The 13,953-nt window shown below is 49.3% G+C and overlaps 1 protein-coding gene across 31 annotated transcripts in view; it reads right to left on the reverse strand.

The window, feature by feature from the left end:
* Positions 1-13,953, reverse strand: part of TCF4 (transcription factor 4) — a 237,371-nt gene that overhangs the window by 33,104 nt on the left and 190,314 nt on the right. For all 31 annotated transcript variants that reach the window (XM_063320772.1, XM_063320769.1, XM_063320771.1 and 28 more), the window contains 3 exons: positions 7,491-7,596; positions 5,105-5,238; positions 1,400-1,532 (listed from right to left, as the gene is read on the reverse strand). In XM_063320772.1, coding sequence (XP_063176842.1) covers positions 1,400-1,532; positions 5,105-5,238; positions 7,491-7,596 — 373 coding nt within the window. The remainder of the gene's footprint in view (positions 1-1,399; positions 1,533-5,104; positions 5,239-7,490; positions 7,597-13,953) is intronic.

A 13,953-nucleotide genomic window follows, 5' to 3' on the forward strand; every position in this document is an offset into this window, starting at 1 on the left:
AATCAGGGAAAAGCGAGCGCGTGCTCAGACTTCAGGGGAGGTTCCCGGGTTTAGGACTTGCATCGAGATCCAAGAAATACTTTTGCAGCCCTCGGTGCAGACACAGCTCAACAGTACCACTTGTTGAATATTTACAGCTGCTAAAAAAATCTGCATCTTTGTATTCTGATTCACACACTGGGTTTTTCAGGAGATGAATCCAGATGACAATCCGGATGCCTTTTATACATGGGAAATTCGGGTACTTTTCTGGGTGGGCCCCAGAGGCACAGTGCATTCGCACCCCTACCTCTTTACAACCCCCTGCAAGATTTTGCGTCCCTAAATGTTATCTGTAAGGGCTTCTGCCTAAGCGGTGTAAAGACGGCTGAATTAAATTTGACTCTATTAGACTTCTTTTGGGGGAAGAAGAGAGAGTGATTTTCCTACGTCACATGCGCAGAAGCAGCAGTACATTGTAAAGGAAGAACTCTCAATGGAATGGCAAGATTGAGCACAGAAATGCTATCCTGAAATGGGATACGTTTTTCTCAGACAGTGACAAATTAAGAAGAGACCGTATTTAGTTTCTTCTTTGTTCAGAGATCTTGAAAAATATGATGCCCATGTGTTAATGTTTGAACCCACCCTCCATTCTTACTGCATTAGTCCTGCTCGCAGTCATTCAATACGGAATCATGTGTGTAATCCGAAACATGTGTCCAGCGATGTGTTCCCTATTTACCAATTATTTAATTAGCTTTATTTGCTCTTTGAGATACAGGCAAAGCAATATTTTTTTATTTCCTGTATTTAAGTATGAACCGGTATTCGCCAAATATTTAAGCATCCAGAGGTATGCTCTTAATTTACAGAGTCACTCTCAGCAACGTCAGAGGTGGCTCTCTCCCCTACAGGGACACGCTGCCATCGCCGCTTCCCCCCCACCACGTGGAAACCCAGCGAAGAACTGAAGGGGCTGAACGCCGTGACCCAGAAGTATCACCTCACACGGGCACTGCAGGCCATTAAATCACTAAAGACAATAAAATCAGACTTCGAAACTGGTGGGATCAGGCACTTTGCCGGTGCAACGTCTTCCATACAAAAAAGCAACGCGCTTTGCTGTAATTGTACTTAATTCACAAAAAGAAGTAGTAGTAGGAAAACGCATGAGCAAAGGAGGCAAAGGTCAACTCTGATGTGTTTATTCCCACTAAATTCTTGCTATCTCTCTGCACCTACTGAACTGAGACGCTAGTCCTTCCACACCTACCATCAAACAACCCCCCTGCCTTGATTTTGGCTCTTTGATTTCAGCTCTTTGGCGCTAGCAGAGTGCGCTGAAGCGGATGCGAGGGGAGCCAGGAGGGAAAGGGAGCACCTCGGGCGGCAGGCGCAGCGCCCGACCTCAACTCACCCATGATACTGTCCGTCCCGTTGGCAGGGGGTGTGCAAGAGGACGCGCTGTAATGATTTGTGCCACTGCGGTGGAAGGTGGACATCGGAGGAAGACTGGAATTGATGTCTGCTGAGGAGTGTGATGGGTAGCTCTGTGGCAAAAAGGATAAAAAAAGGAAATATTTTAACTACTGCAAACACAGAAGGCAACAGGCTGCTCATATTGCCCCAGTCCTAAGTGCTGTCGTAGTTCACCCAACCAAGAGAAGTAAAATATTGCCCAAAGACTAAGAGGGAAGCATATTTTTCTACCCAAATTTGACATCTTCTGGGGGAGACACGGCTTACACCTATCTGATGTGGATAAATATCCACAATGGAAGGTTCACTACTGATGGTGGTACCGTAGAGGTACCATCTCCTTCATGAGAAGAAATTAAGAAAGAAAAGTCAGGTGATGTATCAACCAAATCCTTTTGACAGGGACAGCTATTGGCGGGGGGCAAAGCCTTCCAAGGGAAGTGGTAGAAACCCCACACTGCTTTTGACATTAAAACCAACATCTGACTACAAGACATGCACAGCTGGTACTACAAAACGGCCCATAAGGAAACGCACCGGCATCCCAGGTAATCAACCGGATCAACTCTCCCTCCCACTGCAGCGCCCGTGCGAGATGCGATCGAAAACGCGATGGATCGAGTTCTCCAAACAAGCGTGGGACAAACATCTGGGCAGCACACACAAGGCTTTGGTAGCTATGTGGCCGGATCAACCCAAACCTTCCTTAGTGGGACACAGCATTGCTGTGGTCAAACGTTTTGCTGACTTCGCATTACTCTAAACCTGGCTTACATTAGAGCTATTTGTCACCGTTGAACAGCCTTTTCTTAATCGGAGTAAGACACTGTGTGCAGAGAGGTCCTAGACCATGCCCAGCTTTTATCTCTATCACAGCATTGCCCCCAGCAGAGAGAGGTCCTGCAGAAGACCTCTAGGTTATGGAGACTGATACAAAGCCTCCTCAGAAACACGGGCAGCTGGAGACACATGGCGGTACCTGGCCCAGGATCAGGGCATCGAAGTGTCAGAGCAAGATCATCTCTGTGCCCTCTGCCTCCGTGGGTGGCTCAGAGTAAGCTGCTTAAAAACATCCTTCTCTTCATTTGTATTATTTAATTACTTTTTCAGGATTTCTTGTAATTAAGTGCCAAGTAACGGAACACTTGAAAGTTATCTCCAAGAATGTAAACAACGTAGCCCAAACCTATTTTCCTTATCCATGGAAAAACGACCATCAACTCTGACTGAGGTCCAAATAACATTTTCAGGCTTTGACTCGTTACGATCCATTCCAGGAGCTCAGCCCCAAACCCAAGGGCTGAAGTGGCACAGCCGAACGGCATTTCTCATGTGGCGGAGAGAGGAGGAAAGCAGGAGTGCTCGGGCCACTGGTCTGAACACGAGCGACTCCGTCTCCTCTGCTCAGCGGCTGCTCTGTGACACGTATCGAAGTGCTGGTTTGGGATTTTCTCCCTCAAACCGCTACGGCCAAACAGTTTAGGAAAAACCATGGGATCTGAATAGAACTTAACAGAGAACTGTTCTCTGTATTCAATGCATCTGTTTGGAGAATCACCGATATGCCTGAGAAAGTAAAAATAACAAACAACAGCTTCTCTTTCTTCCTTGTGCTACGTTCATTTTCTCTACAGGTCACTGAGAAGCTGAGCACGTTGGCAGGGAACCGAACTGAAATCACTCAAACTCTCCTCAACAAGCTGACCACTCATGGATGTTCCAGCTGACCACAAGCTGCTGACCTCTCATCGATCCGTTCTATGACTCCATGATGCTCCACCAGAAATCATGCAAAGAGTATTTAAAGTATCATCACCTCCCTTCTTTCCCAGTGTTACCTAAAATACAGAAGGCTCTGCCCGTCCAGATACACATAATATGTGATCAATATGAGCATCGTCGGCACTGAGCACCTACAACTTGGGCTGGTATCGGTGGTCCTCACGGCCTCTGAAATTTAGGATAAGTATAGTAATACCTACATAGAAAAACATCTTTGGGAGGTTTAGGTGGAACATCCCTACCCATTTTACACCGCAGAAATATTTTAGCTCTTCATAAACCCCCCTACGTGTTACAAACCCAAGGAATTCAGAACCGAGGTAAACTTCAACGCACAAATGTTTGCAGACTTGCCCCGTGAAGACACGCTGCTGTTTTACCCCTCCCCTGAGCTGAGACCAGGAAAAGCCACCTAATTCTGACGAATGAGCACCAGTGGAGATAACAAATCAGATTAAATTGGGTTTTAAGAGTTATGCTCAGTTTCTATTATATATGCTTGTCACTTCAGAGCAACGTTAAGTTTGCTTAGTGCCTTAATTATGCCTTTTACACGGACATGATTAAGCAGTTTTTGAGGCAATTTCTTTTGCTTTTGACTTCCTATTAATTTTACATAGCAGTGTGCTAACCTCGTGAAACGTGCGACTTCAAAAGATTTGTTTTGCAAATTAATTTTCAGTTTGCAAGAGCAAGTTTAATTCTTCTTATTCCCCAAAAGATGGTTCTGCAAGACTTTACAGCAATGGACTCCTTCCCCCCTTACTCCTCATTACTCCTCCTTTTTAACGGTCTTCAAGAATGAGAAGTGGAGGTACAAACAGAAAAACGTTACTTGTAACACTTCACGCATTTTGAGAAAAATTACCTCACTTTAGCTGTCTGTTCATTTCTTTACCTCTTAGTTAAAAACAAAACAAATCCAAAACCATTGATGGAACCCAGTGTTATTTCTACATAACAAATTCAGCCGTGATATTAGGATAATATCCCCTAAGCTGCACTCAGATCAGATTTAATTCCAATTTTGTTCTATTCCAATACAATAGATGGAATCGGTCCCAGCAACTTCCTCCTGCTCGGGATCAGGGTGTACCAGAGAAAATAGGAAAAAATGCCTTTTTTTAAAGCAGAAAATTGATGCTAGATCGTTATCTATAAACTCAGACCAGCAAAGGACACTGACTGCCATAAATTATAAACACTAAAATGCAGGGGCGGGTGCAGCTCATCGGCTGGCTGGTGGCCAGAGGACAAGCAGAGGGTACAAACATGGGCTCAACCCCCTTCTCGCAACCTTGGCTGGAGGAGCAGTCTGCGGGACCATTTTTTCCTCCTCTTTTCCCTTCCCAGTTACACTAGGAGAGGCTGTGATCCACACAGAGGAGGTGATCTCCAGTGGGAACAGGTACTGCCCGTGGGTGAAGATCGGCAGGACCCCATCGCCACCCTTTTCCAAGGGCCACGGCAGCCATCTCCACTCCGGGTGCTTCACCGGGCCGTCCTTCAGCTCAAAACTTGCCTTCTCGCAGAGAACCCCAAATAAAATCTCAAAGGCAAAGTTTTTGGAGATTTCTCAAACTCCTTTTTGCAGAGTTGGGAGCACAAAAGGAAGAGTGGAGAACATTTTGGGCCCCATCCCTGGAGGGGTTCAAGGCCAGGCTGGACGGGGCTTGGAGCAGCCTGGGCTGGTGGGAGGTGTCCCTGCCCAGGGCAGGGGGTGGCACTGGGTGGGCTTTAAGGTCCCTCCCAACCCAAACCATTCTGTGATTCTACGACCTTGGTGGCCCAACTGGAAGCCGTGTCTGTGCCGTGTCTGTGCCGTGCGTGGGTGCGATGCGTGTCCCCCCCAGCGCCTTACCAAGCGGTCGTGCGGGTGCAGGCTGCAGTAGCTGCTGGACTGGGGGATGTGAGAAGAGTTGCCCAGCATGCCCCCGTAGCCGGGCTGGTTCATCCCGCTGGAGGAGCTCCACGGGTCGCTGCTGTGATGGCCATCTGCAACACAGGAGGGAAACACCGCTGGCTTTGGGCAAACTCCATCCTAACGACCCTAACGAGGGGGCAGGGCTACGCCGCTTCAGCGTAAGGCCATGAGCTTTAATAAAAATGAAGCCGAACTGAGCAACGGTGAATACTGGTGTCATCCTGCAAGGCTTCATTAGAGCCACAGCCCTTCGGCTTCAAAGCGTCCTGTTCCTTTGCTCCTGCTCTGCTATCGTCAACTCAAGTGCGTAAACTCCGTTATATCACATTTCATCAGAAACAAAAGTCTGAATATTGAAACAAAAATCCCTGAAGCCTACAGAATGAGGATGGGCTAACGAGCTTTGGAGAAGCCTCCGGCTTGGTGAACGATCGGATAATTCCTGAACTTTGAGCGTTTCCACAATCAGAAAGTTTTATGAGCTGTTTCCTTGTTGCTTTTTCTTTGTTTGTTTAAAAAGAGAGCAGCACCACTTGTACGGTTTCTCCTTTCAGGGATTTCACGGCCTGCGCCTCTGCACCCCCACAGCTTTCATCCCTCAGGCCCCTTCACCGCGAGGTACAACGGGCACCGAAGGGTATAAAAAGGGCTCCCCAAATTTTATCAAGTCGGTTGCATATTTTGCACTTGACTGGGCATGTTGAAATGGAATTATAACAATGCAGTGAAATGTATTTTCTACTGGAAGAATGCCAACGTGCTAACAAAAAAAAAAAGGTAAAAAAAAAAAAGGTAAAAAAAAAAAGGTAACTTTTCGATAATGACCAGCAGACCTGAAAGACGGGCACGTGGGCTGGAAAAGTTGTCAGTTTTTTTCAAACTACAGGAGTTGGTCTAATAAAAAATTATTATGTCTCACCTACAGCCCTGCCTTATTTATACACTTCAAACGCCCTGGCAGCCGCAGCGCTTCTAGCATCACCTTCCCAGGGCTGTTTGAACAGTCATTTAACTCAGATTTATGTCTTCAATACGAATCTGCGAGAAGATAACATTTAAAACCGCAGAATGGCTAAGCACTACAAAGGGTAAATATTTGATATCATTAGAACCCTATTAATCCCCAGCTTTACAACTCCACAGGAGTTTCATAGCAGGTTGCTCTTTGGGTGGAATTTATTCATGTTTTAAGCCAAGAGCACCGTTTTCCTTTCGGTCACAGTCCATGCTTCCCACCACCGCTCAGGAAACGGTCCAGATGCAGATCCCCCACCCAGGAGGTGACCAAAGGGGTCGGCACTTCGAATGAGGTCCTCTTCCCTCCCACGAGGGCGGGTGGAGGACCAGTAGAACCCTTCTAGCAGCGCTGGAGCCCCAGACCCAGGGCAGGAGGGTCCCAAAGGACGGCAGCCCTGCCGGTCCTGCCTCCTGCTGCTCCTTCCCGGCCAGCCAGCTCGTCCCCCCGCGGAAACAGAACCCCAGCCATGAGCATCCTCGAATGAGGAGCCGGAGACGTGGCAAAGCTCCGCAGGAGACGGTCGCCCTGAGACAGGGAACTGAGCCATCGGCAGCGCCCGTGACCTTCAAGTGGTGGGAACACAGAATGGGTTGTTGGGGTTTTTTTTTCTAAGTGTATATATATTAATATAGAATAAAATCCAATCCCTTGCCCTGCAAATCCTTTAGCCTAGCAGTCCTGCGGAATTAAAGAGATTTACTCACCCTTTACTAAAGCAGAGTATACACAGAAGTGTTTAAAAGCTGATTATTTCACCCTAGATGTAACAAAGGATGAGTACCCCAATTGCACGTGGATCTTTCCAAACTCTAGAAATTTTATTTACTAAGTTGTATCAAATATGTGTGGTAGCAGCGAATACATGAAAACTATTAACCCATCCTCACACGAGAGAAACGGCTTCATTATAAAAAGGTTGCTCTAATTCCATACACGGGCAAATAGAATACTTGTAGCGCCGTATACTTTGCGTAGGGCAAAATCTTTCTCATTAACATACAACAACAACGCACAAAGTACACGCACAAATTTGTGTGCGTTTAATACATGCATAATCTATGTGCGTGTGCTGGAAAAAAATGCTTCCAGAACCTCAGGTGATAAGAGGCTGGAAGTTATTCACGATGCTGCTTCGCTGCAGGATCAAAACAAGATGCTCATCGTGGTCAAACGAAGGTCTTCATTTTAATGGTAATGGCACAGACCCCGAGACGATATGCCAGCCTGTCTGGCCTGCACACAAACCAACATACAAACACGGAAAATGTATGCAAAATAGATTTCCTTTTGAAAGCCGCTTCTTACCTTGCATGAAGAAGGAGCTAGGAAAAGTGCTGGCTGCTGGTTTTGAGGATGGATAACCTGGTGAATCCCTATTGTAGTCGGCAGTGCTTGCTGACGGGGCATAAACCTAAGGAAAAAAGACTAATTTAGTACGCCTTTAGCAGGAAGCAGGAAAGAAATATTGAGTTTTTACCTTGCTCAGTATAAATCAGTTCACAACACCACATAATTCTTCTCTCAGAACACAAAAAACCTCAGTATATGTGTGACTGGAAAATAAATTTTAAGCTTCAAAAGAAACTCCAGCCTGACATTTTCCAGCTTTAAACAAGGGTATTTGCAAGGTATTTGTCAAACTATGTATTTCTGTAAATAAAACGAACAAACAGATGTACATATGTTCTTCCTAGAGCATTACGGAGCTTAAAATAAACAGGAACTCGAAACAATGCTGATTTTCTCGAATGACAGCGCACAGGCTTTAAGCACTTAAGAACAAAACTGAAAGCACTGCAAGGAAGTCAAGAACTTTATTTCCCAACCTAAAAAAAAAATAATAATAAAATAAAATTTAGAAAAAACAGCATTATCAAGAACCCTGAAAATTACAAACATATCTGGGGATATTAAATTCCCATGGATCAAGCTCTTTCCAGAGACGCTTGAAAGGACTATTAAAAACCTGGATCTCCACAAGACCACCAACACAGCCTGTGTACACACCAGGGGAAAAACTCCTCCTTTCTAAGGACTTATTATATTTGTCTGTGCAATAAACTTAGTACGTGTGCCAAAACACTAATTTACTTACATTTGTTTACTAATACACCAGAGCTTTCTGCAACTTGCCTTTTAGAAAATATCTCTTGCACTCCTTGCTTTAGTTTAGCTCGACCAGGACGGCATTTAAAACCAAAACAAAACCACACACACAAAAAAAAAAATCCTCCCCCCCCAAACCAGGCTGATAAGGTAATTTATTATTTCCAGCGCAGTTTATTCCCTCTGCCTCTACGCTCGCGCTATTCCTCGGCGCTTTGTTTCCGCGCTGGAGGTGCCTCTCTCCAGATGGTCAGGAAGACCGAAGCACTGTCATCTCCTTGATGAAAATGGATACCTTCCTGCCTCCATTTTGAAGCAGGCAGCGGATCACAAAATTGGCAGAGCGCCTGCTCCGACGTTCGCAGGTCACGGCGAAAAGGGAAGAGAAATTCCCCCGGCCGAGCGTGGCCGCCGGCGGGCTGGGGAGGGCCCGGGCCTCCTCCACCGGCAGCCCCCGGCCGGGGCAGGGGGAGCCAAGGGCTCAGGGAAAAGAGCAAAACCCACCCAAAACCAAACACCGGGGAGCAAAAGGCTGAGGAATGCTGGGTGACGTCCCCCCACACCTTGGGGCTCCATCCTCACAGGGCCGCAGGACATCGCATCCCCGGGCGGCACAGCAGCTCTCGGGCTTCCTGAGCTTGACCATCACTCGCCCAGGCAGGGCCAACAGCAGCTCCGTGGCCACGACCAGCCTAACGTTACAAGGAGGGTAACCCGGGGAGGGTTTGGGGTGCTCCGGAGAAACACCCCACCGCCTGGGGTACCCCAGGGAAGCCTGGAGACTATTTGGACGGGTAAAATGACGCAATGCAGCTCCGCACCCAACTGGCCAAAGCACCCCACCAAAAAGCCACCACCCTGCGCAGGAGGCAGCGGGTGTGATGCCATCGCTCTAGGGGGCAGGGGGGAACTTTCTACTCGTGTGTCAGCATTTAACTGGATTAAAGGTACAAGGGCAAGTGTAGGGTCCTGCACCTGGGGAGGAATAACCCCATGCGCCGGTACAGGTCAGGGCTGACCGGCTGGAGAGCAGCTCTGCAGAGAAGACCTGGGAGTCCTGGTGGGCAACAAGTTGCCCATGAGGCAGCAATGTGCCCTTGTGGCCAAGAAGGCCAGTGGTCTCCCGGGGGGCATTAAAAAGAGCGTGGCCAGCAGGTGGAGGGAGGTCATCCTCCCCCTCTACTCTGCCCTGGGGAGGCCACAGCTGGAGCACTGCGTCCAGTTCTGGGCTCCCCAGTTCAAGAAGGACAGGGAACCACTGGAGAGAGTCCAGCCGAGGGCTACAAAGATGATCAAGGGACTGGAGCAGCTCTCTGCTGAGGAAAGGCTGAGAGCCCTGGGGCTGGTCAGCCTGGAGCAGAGCAGACTGAGAGGGGATCCCATCAATGCTCAGCAATAGCTAAAGGGCGGGTGGCAAGAGGATGGGGCCAGACTCTTCTCAGTGGTGCCCGGGGACAGGACAAGGGGCAACGGGCACAATCTGGAACACGGGAAATTCCATCTGAACACGAGGAACAACTTCTTTCCTTTGAGGGTGGCAGAGCCCTGGAAGAGGCTGCCCAGAGAGGCTGTGGAGTCTCCTTCTCTGGAGAAATTTCAAACCAACCTGGATGCGTTCCTGTGCCACCTGGCTCTGGGTGACCCTGCTCTGGCAGGGAGCTGGACTAGATGATCTCCAGAGGTCGCTTCCAACCCCTGCCAGTCTGGGATTCTGGGAAGTACCTAACCAGGAAGAGCCAAACCCTGCTGCCTGCCTGCAAGGTGGCGGGCAGGGCTGGTCCTGGCCCCGCAGGGGTATCCAGCCCTTGGGTGTACCGTCCCAGCCTCCGCCGTGATGGTGAGGGACTGGGGGGGCCCACGACCCCAGAACAGTCCCTGCACACATCGGTCAGGGCAGGCACCAAACTGCAATGGCCCAAAGTGTCACCTGCTCTAATATTGCCACCTTCAGCATCACTGTTTTCTGATCACCTCTCCCTTCAGGATGCTGCGCCATGCAGAAAGCAAGCTGGCGTGGGACATTTGGGATGGTTTCCACCTGGGGCGAAAGTCCCTCTTGACCTCAGCCCCTCTGCCCTTGCAAGGAGAAGTGCTGTGACTCAGCTACGGGAAGGGAGGTCAGGATGATCCTGGGAGAACAGGGGAGATGGGATGAAGGAGAGCTGTGGGAGGCATTGGTCAGCCCAAACCCCTGCACTCCGGTCAGGGAGAAGGTAAGGAGACACCCTCTTCTCACACACCCCTTCCCAACCGACGGCAATTCCTCCATTCTGCTATATCGTGAGATGTTCAACAGCTCGGGGCCTTTCGTTCAGCGCACGCCGCTGCCTGGCAGGGGTTTTTCTCTTTGGGCTGCCCCCATGGAGCAGGGAGGGTCTCCTGGGAAGGATGGCGCCTGTGCGTGTGCCCGTGCCACCCACTGGTGACAGCCATTGCCCCTCTACCAAGGGGTGACCACGTCTTGCTCCCAGTAGACCCTAACTGTCCCCTTCTTGTTGTGCTTGAAGTTACCAGGCTCGCAGAGAAGTTTGACACACGTTTTGGTGAAAAACCAGCCCAAACCAGTTATTTTTAACTTGTGCGGTGCGAAGGTCAGGTCACTGGACAGGTACCCCACAAAGCACCCTGAAGGCCGGGGAGGTCTCCCAAGGGATAGGTGACCACCTAGTGACCTCATCAGTGAGGAAATAATTCCAGTGCATCCCAACCACCATGCGCAACCTGGGGAAAATGAGATGGGCCCTGGCCTGGGAAGAGATGAAGAAATCCCCTCCCGTGTCCCGTCATCACTCCTGCTATTCCAGAGGTGACCAGCACCTCTCCCCCGGCGCCCCAGGAGAGGGACGGTCCTCCCACCATGCAGTCCAGCCCTCCTGCTCACGATACATGTTCATCTCACCCTCGGTTTTTCCTCAATTCCTGCAGCCATCCGGCCTAACTGCCTTCAGACGGGACTCCCGCTCAACCAAAATTATGCCCGGAAAGGGCCCTCTCCCACCGACGGAAATTTGGCTTTACACCTCAGCTTTCTGCAGTACCTGGGTTATAAAGGTCTAACAGCTCCCCGTACGCGCTGTAAAGAAAATGAGTATGGATTTTACGCCTCTCGCTGAGTTTTTCCCTAATGTATGAGTTTGCTTCGCTTCGTTGCGTGTTGTCTAACACAACCCCAAAGCTGCGGGGTCGGGGTCTCCAAGGCGGGTGCCAGCGTTGCCCACCACGCTGACAGGGCTCCATTGGGCCATGGCAAGAGGTGATGCGCGAGGACAAGGTGGCAATTCCAACCGGGTCACACGCCTCCAGGGATTTTTCTTTAAATTTCTTCATGGTTGTGCAAAGATGCCGAAGGAAGGCTTTGGCACGATCCAGCTCAGCTCTCCTCGAGTGGGAGGTGGAGCAGGGAAGGAGAGCAAAGCATCGGGAGGAGCAGGGGAGGGCGGACGGAGGCTAGCGGGCATGAAGGGACGGGAAAAATAGCCAAAATAAATGCCAGCTTACCAAGTGTCATGTAACTGGGTGTAACTCTTCCTCGCTAAAGGCAGAGACTTGATTTATTCTTCTGGTGGTTTTACAGCCCAGTTTTCACACAGTGAAAGCCACTGGGCTGAAGCAAATTAACTCATTTTGCTGTGACAGGCTCAGTCGCAGGAAGAATTTGAGGAGATATAAGGTAGCTTTTTAAAAAATCCTGTATTTTCCTGAAGAAGTGTCACTCTTCCAACATAAATATTCATTATTTTCAGATTTTTGATCGCAGTGGGATTCTCATGTTATCACGACATTAGCTGAGAGCACGGGGGGAAATCCCTCTCCTGTTAAAATGTGCAAAAGTCTCCAGATTTGTTTCCCTCTGTGCTATCAGGACCGCAGCATTTTCGACAGGCAATAAAGAGAGCGTAGGAGACGATTAACTGGATGAGCAATATTCTGACTGGCCCCTGTCCTCTTGTCATTCTTCCACCAAAAAAACGTTTAAAAAAGCAATCACATCAATAATCTGTCCAGAAATGCTTGCCAGATAATTTTACACGGAAGGAATTGCCCCGATAACCCCATTTAAACAGAGACATAAATTATCAGGAGTAAGCGCTGATAAAGAAAACAACCCAATAACTTGATCCAGAATAGCGAAAGTAAAACGGGTTAAATTTACAGCACCGGTAAAACCGGTAATATGCTGTCTGCAACAAGGCAAAAGAGAGTAAACCGCAGATGTGTACAAGTGACTTTCTGATTTGACAGAAAATATATTATAGATTTAAGGATGTTAATATTCTTAAAAGAGAGCCTGAATTTAGAAAATCACTCTGACTCATGCTGGGAGGTTTGAAGAGATGATGAATAATGATCTGGGAAAAACACGCCATTCTGTAATATGACATGATGAAAAAATTATCACATTGTTGCCATTTTTGGGAGCTTGCCTGTAAGTTCCAAACACCTTTTCTTCTACAATTCTTCCGGAAAGCTCGCTGTCCTGGGAACACATTTCCAACATCTTTGGTTTTTCAGTGTTTAAGAGCCTCGGTTAGCAGAGCTGCCGAGATCCCTGGATGCTCGCGGGCTGGATGGACCACGGCACCATGCTCAGGGATCCAGAGTCCACCGAATAAAGGATAAACAGCCTTGAAAACACCTATTAATGAGTGATATTAGCTACTGAGTGAACCGGAGGTGTGCTGCTTGGTGGTGGCAGGGGCTGGGTGAGGGATGCGGCCACCCCTCGCCGGCCGGGAGGTCTGTGCTTGGCCGAGTACCGGGAGCTGCCTCCAGCACGGAGGCTCGGTGGGACAGGCCACCTCCCCGACCCACCGCGCTCCCTCCACGGGGCTGGCTGGGGCCACGGCTGCAGGTGCTCGGAAACCCAGCCCGAGCACGGAGACGTGAGATTGCCTTTCCCCCTTCCACCTTGGCTCTTCTCCTCGCCTCCCTCCGCCTCTCCTCCGCTCCCAGGCGCCGGCTATACCGTTGCCAGAAGTTTTCCATTTTTCCTCTCAAATTGAAACGTGTCTCTATTTTCCTGCTCGCGAGATGCTCTGCGCAAGGCAGGTGGGACGGGAGGGCATCCCTCCAGTGCGACGGCGTGCAACGGGGCTCGGCAACCCCAGCCTTCCCACGCAAAGTGAAATTAGGAAAAATCTATTACCTGGCACGCACGGCACGAGCGTAAAGCACAGGCTGTAAAACACAACCGTGATTGAGAGCAGCGTATTTCCATATCCAGAGCAACCCACTTAAATAGGTACCTGCTATAAGGAAACATTTGCGAAGAGAATAAACCCATCAATCAGCAGCCCAGAGACTTTAAAATACATGGCGAAACTCCTTTAAAATTAAGATCTCAAAGAGAACATTTATTAAATTATAAGTGCATTACCAAATGGCCAAGCGTAGCGGCTATCAGGGCTGTCAGGGGGAATAAACCTCCTCGCTGGAACAAGCTGCTCTGCATTAGCAGACGTCAGCTGCAAACAGAGGGGGAAAAACTCTTTTAAGCGGGTACCTGCCGGAGCGGCCGGCGCTGGCTGCAGGAGCTGCTGCCCCTTCCGCCCACCTCCGCCTCGCTGGGACGCGGGGGCTTGGGCTAACCGGACGGAACACAGGCGAGCCGCGGGCCAAACGCTGCTATTTGCACTCTCGGTATTCCAAATTCCTTGGTCCC

The sequence above is a fragment of the Chroicocephalus ridibundus genome, chromosome Z (assembly GCF_963924245.1).
Source record: "Chroicocephalus ridibundus chromosome Z, bChrRid1.1, whole genome shotgun sequence".
In the NCBI taxonomy this organism is placed as follows: Eukaryota; Metazoa; Chordata; class Aves; order Charadriiformes; family Laridae; genus Chroicocephalus; species Chroicocephalus ridibundus.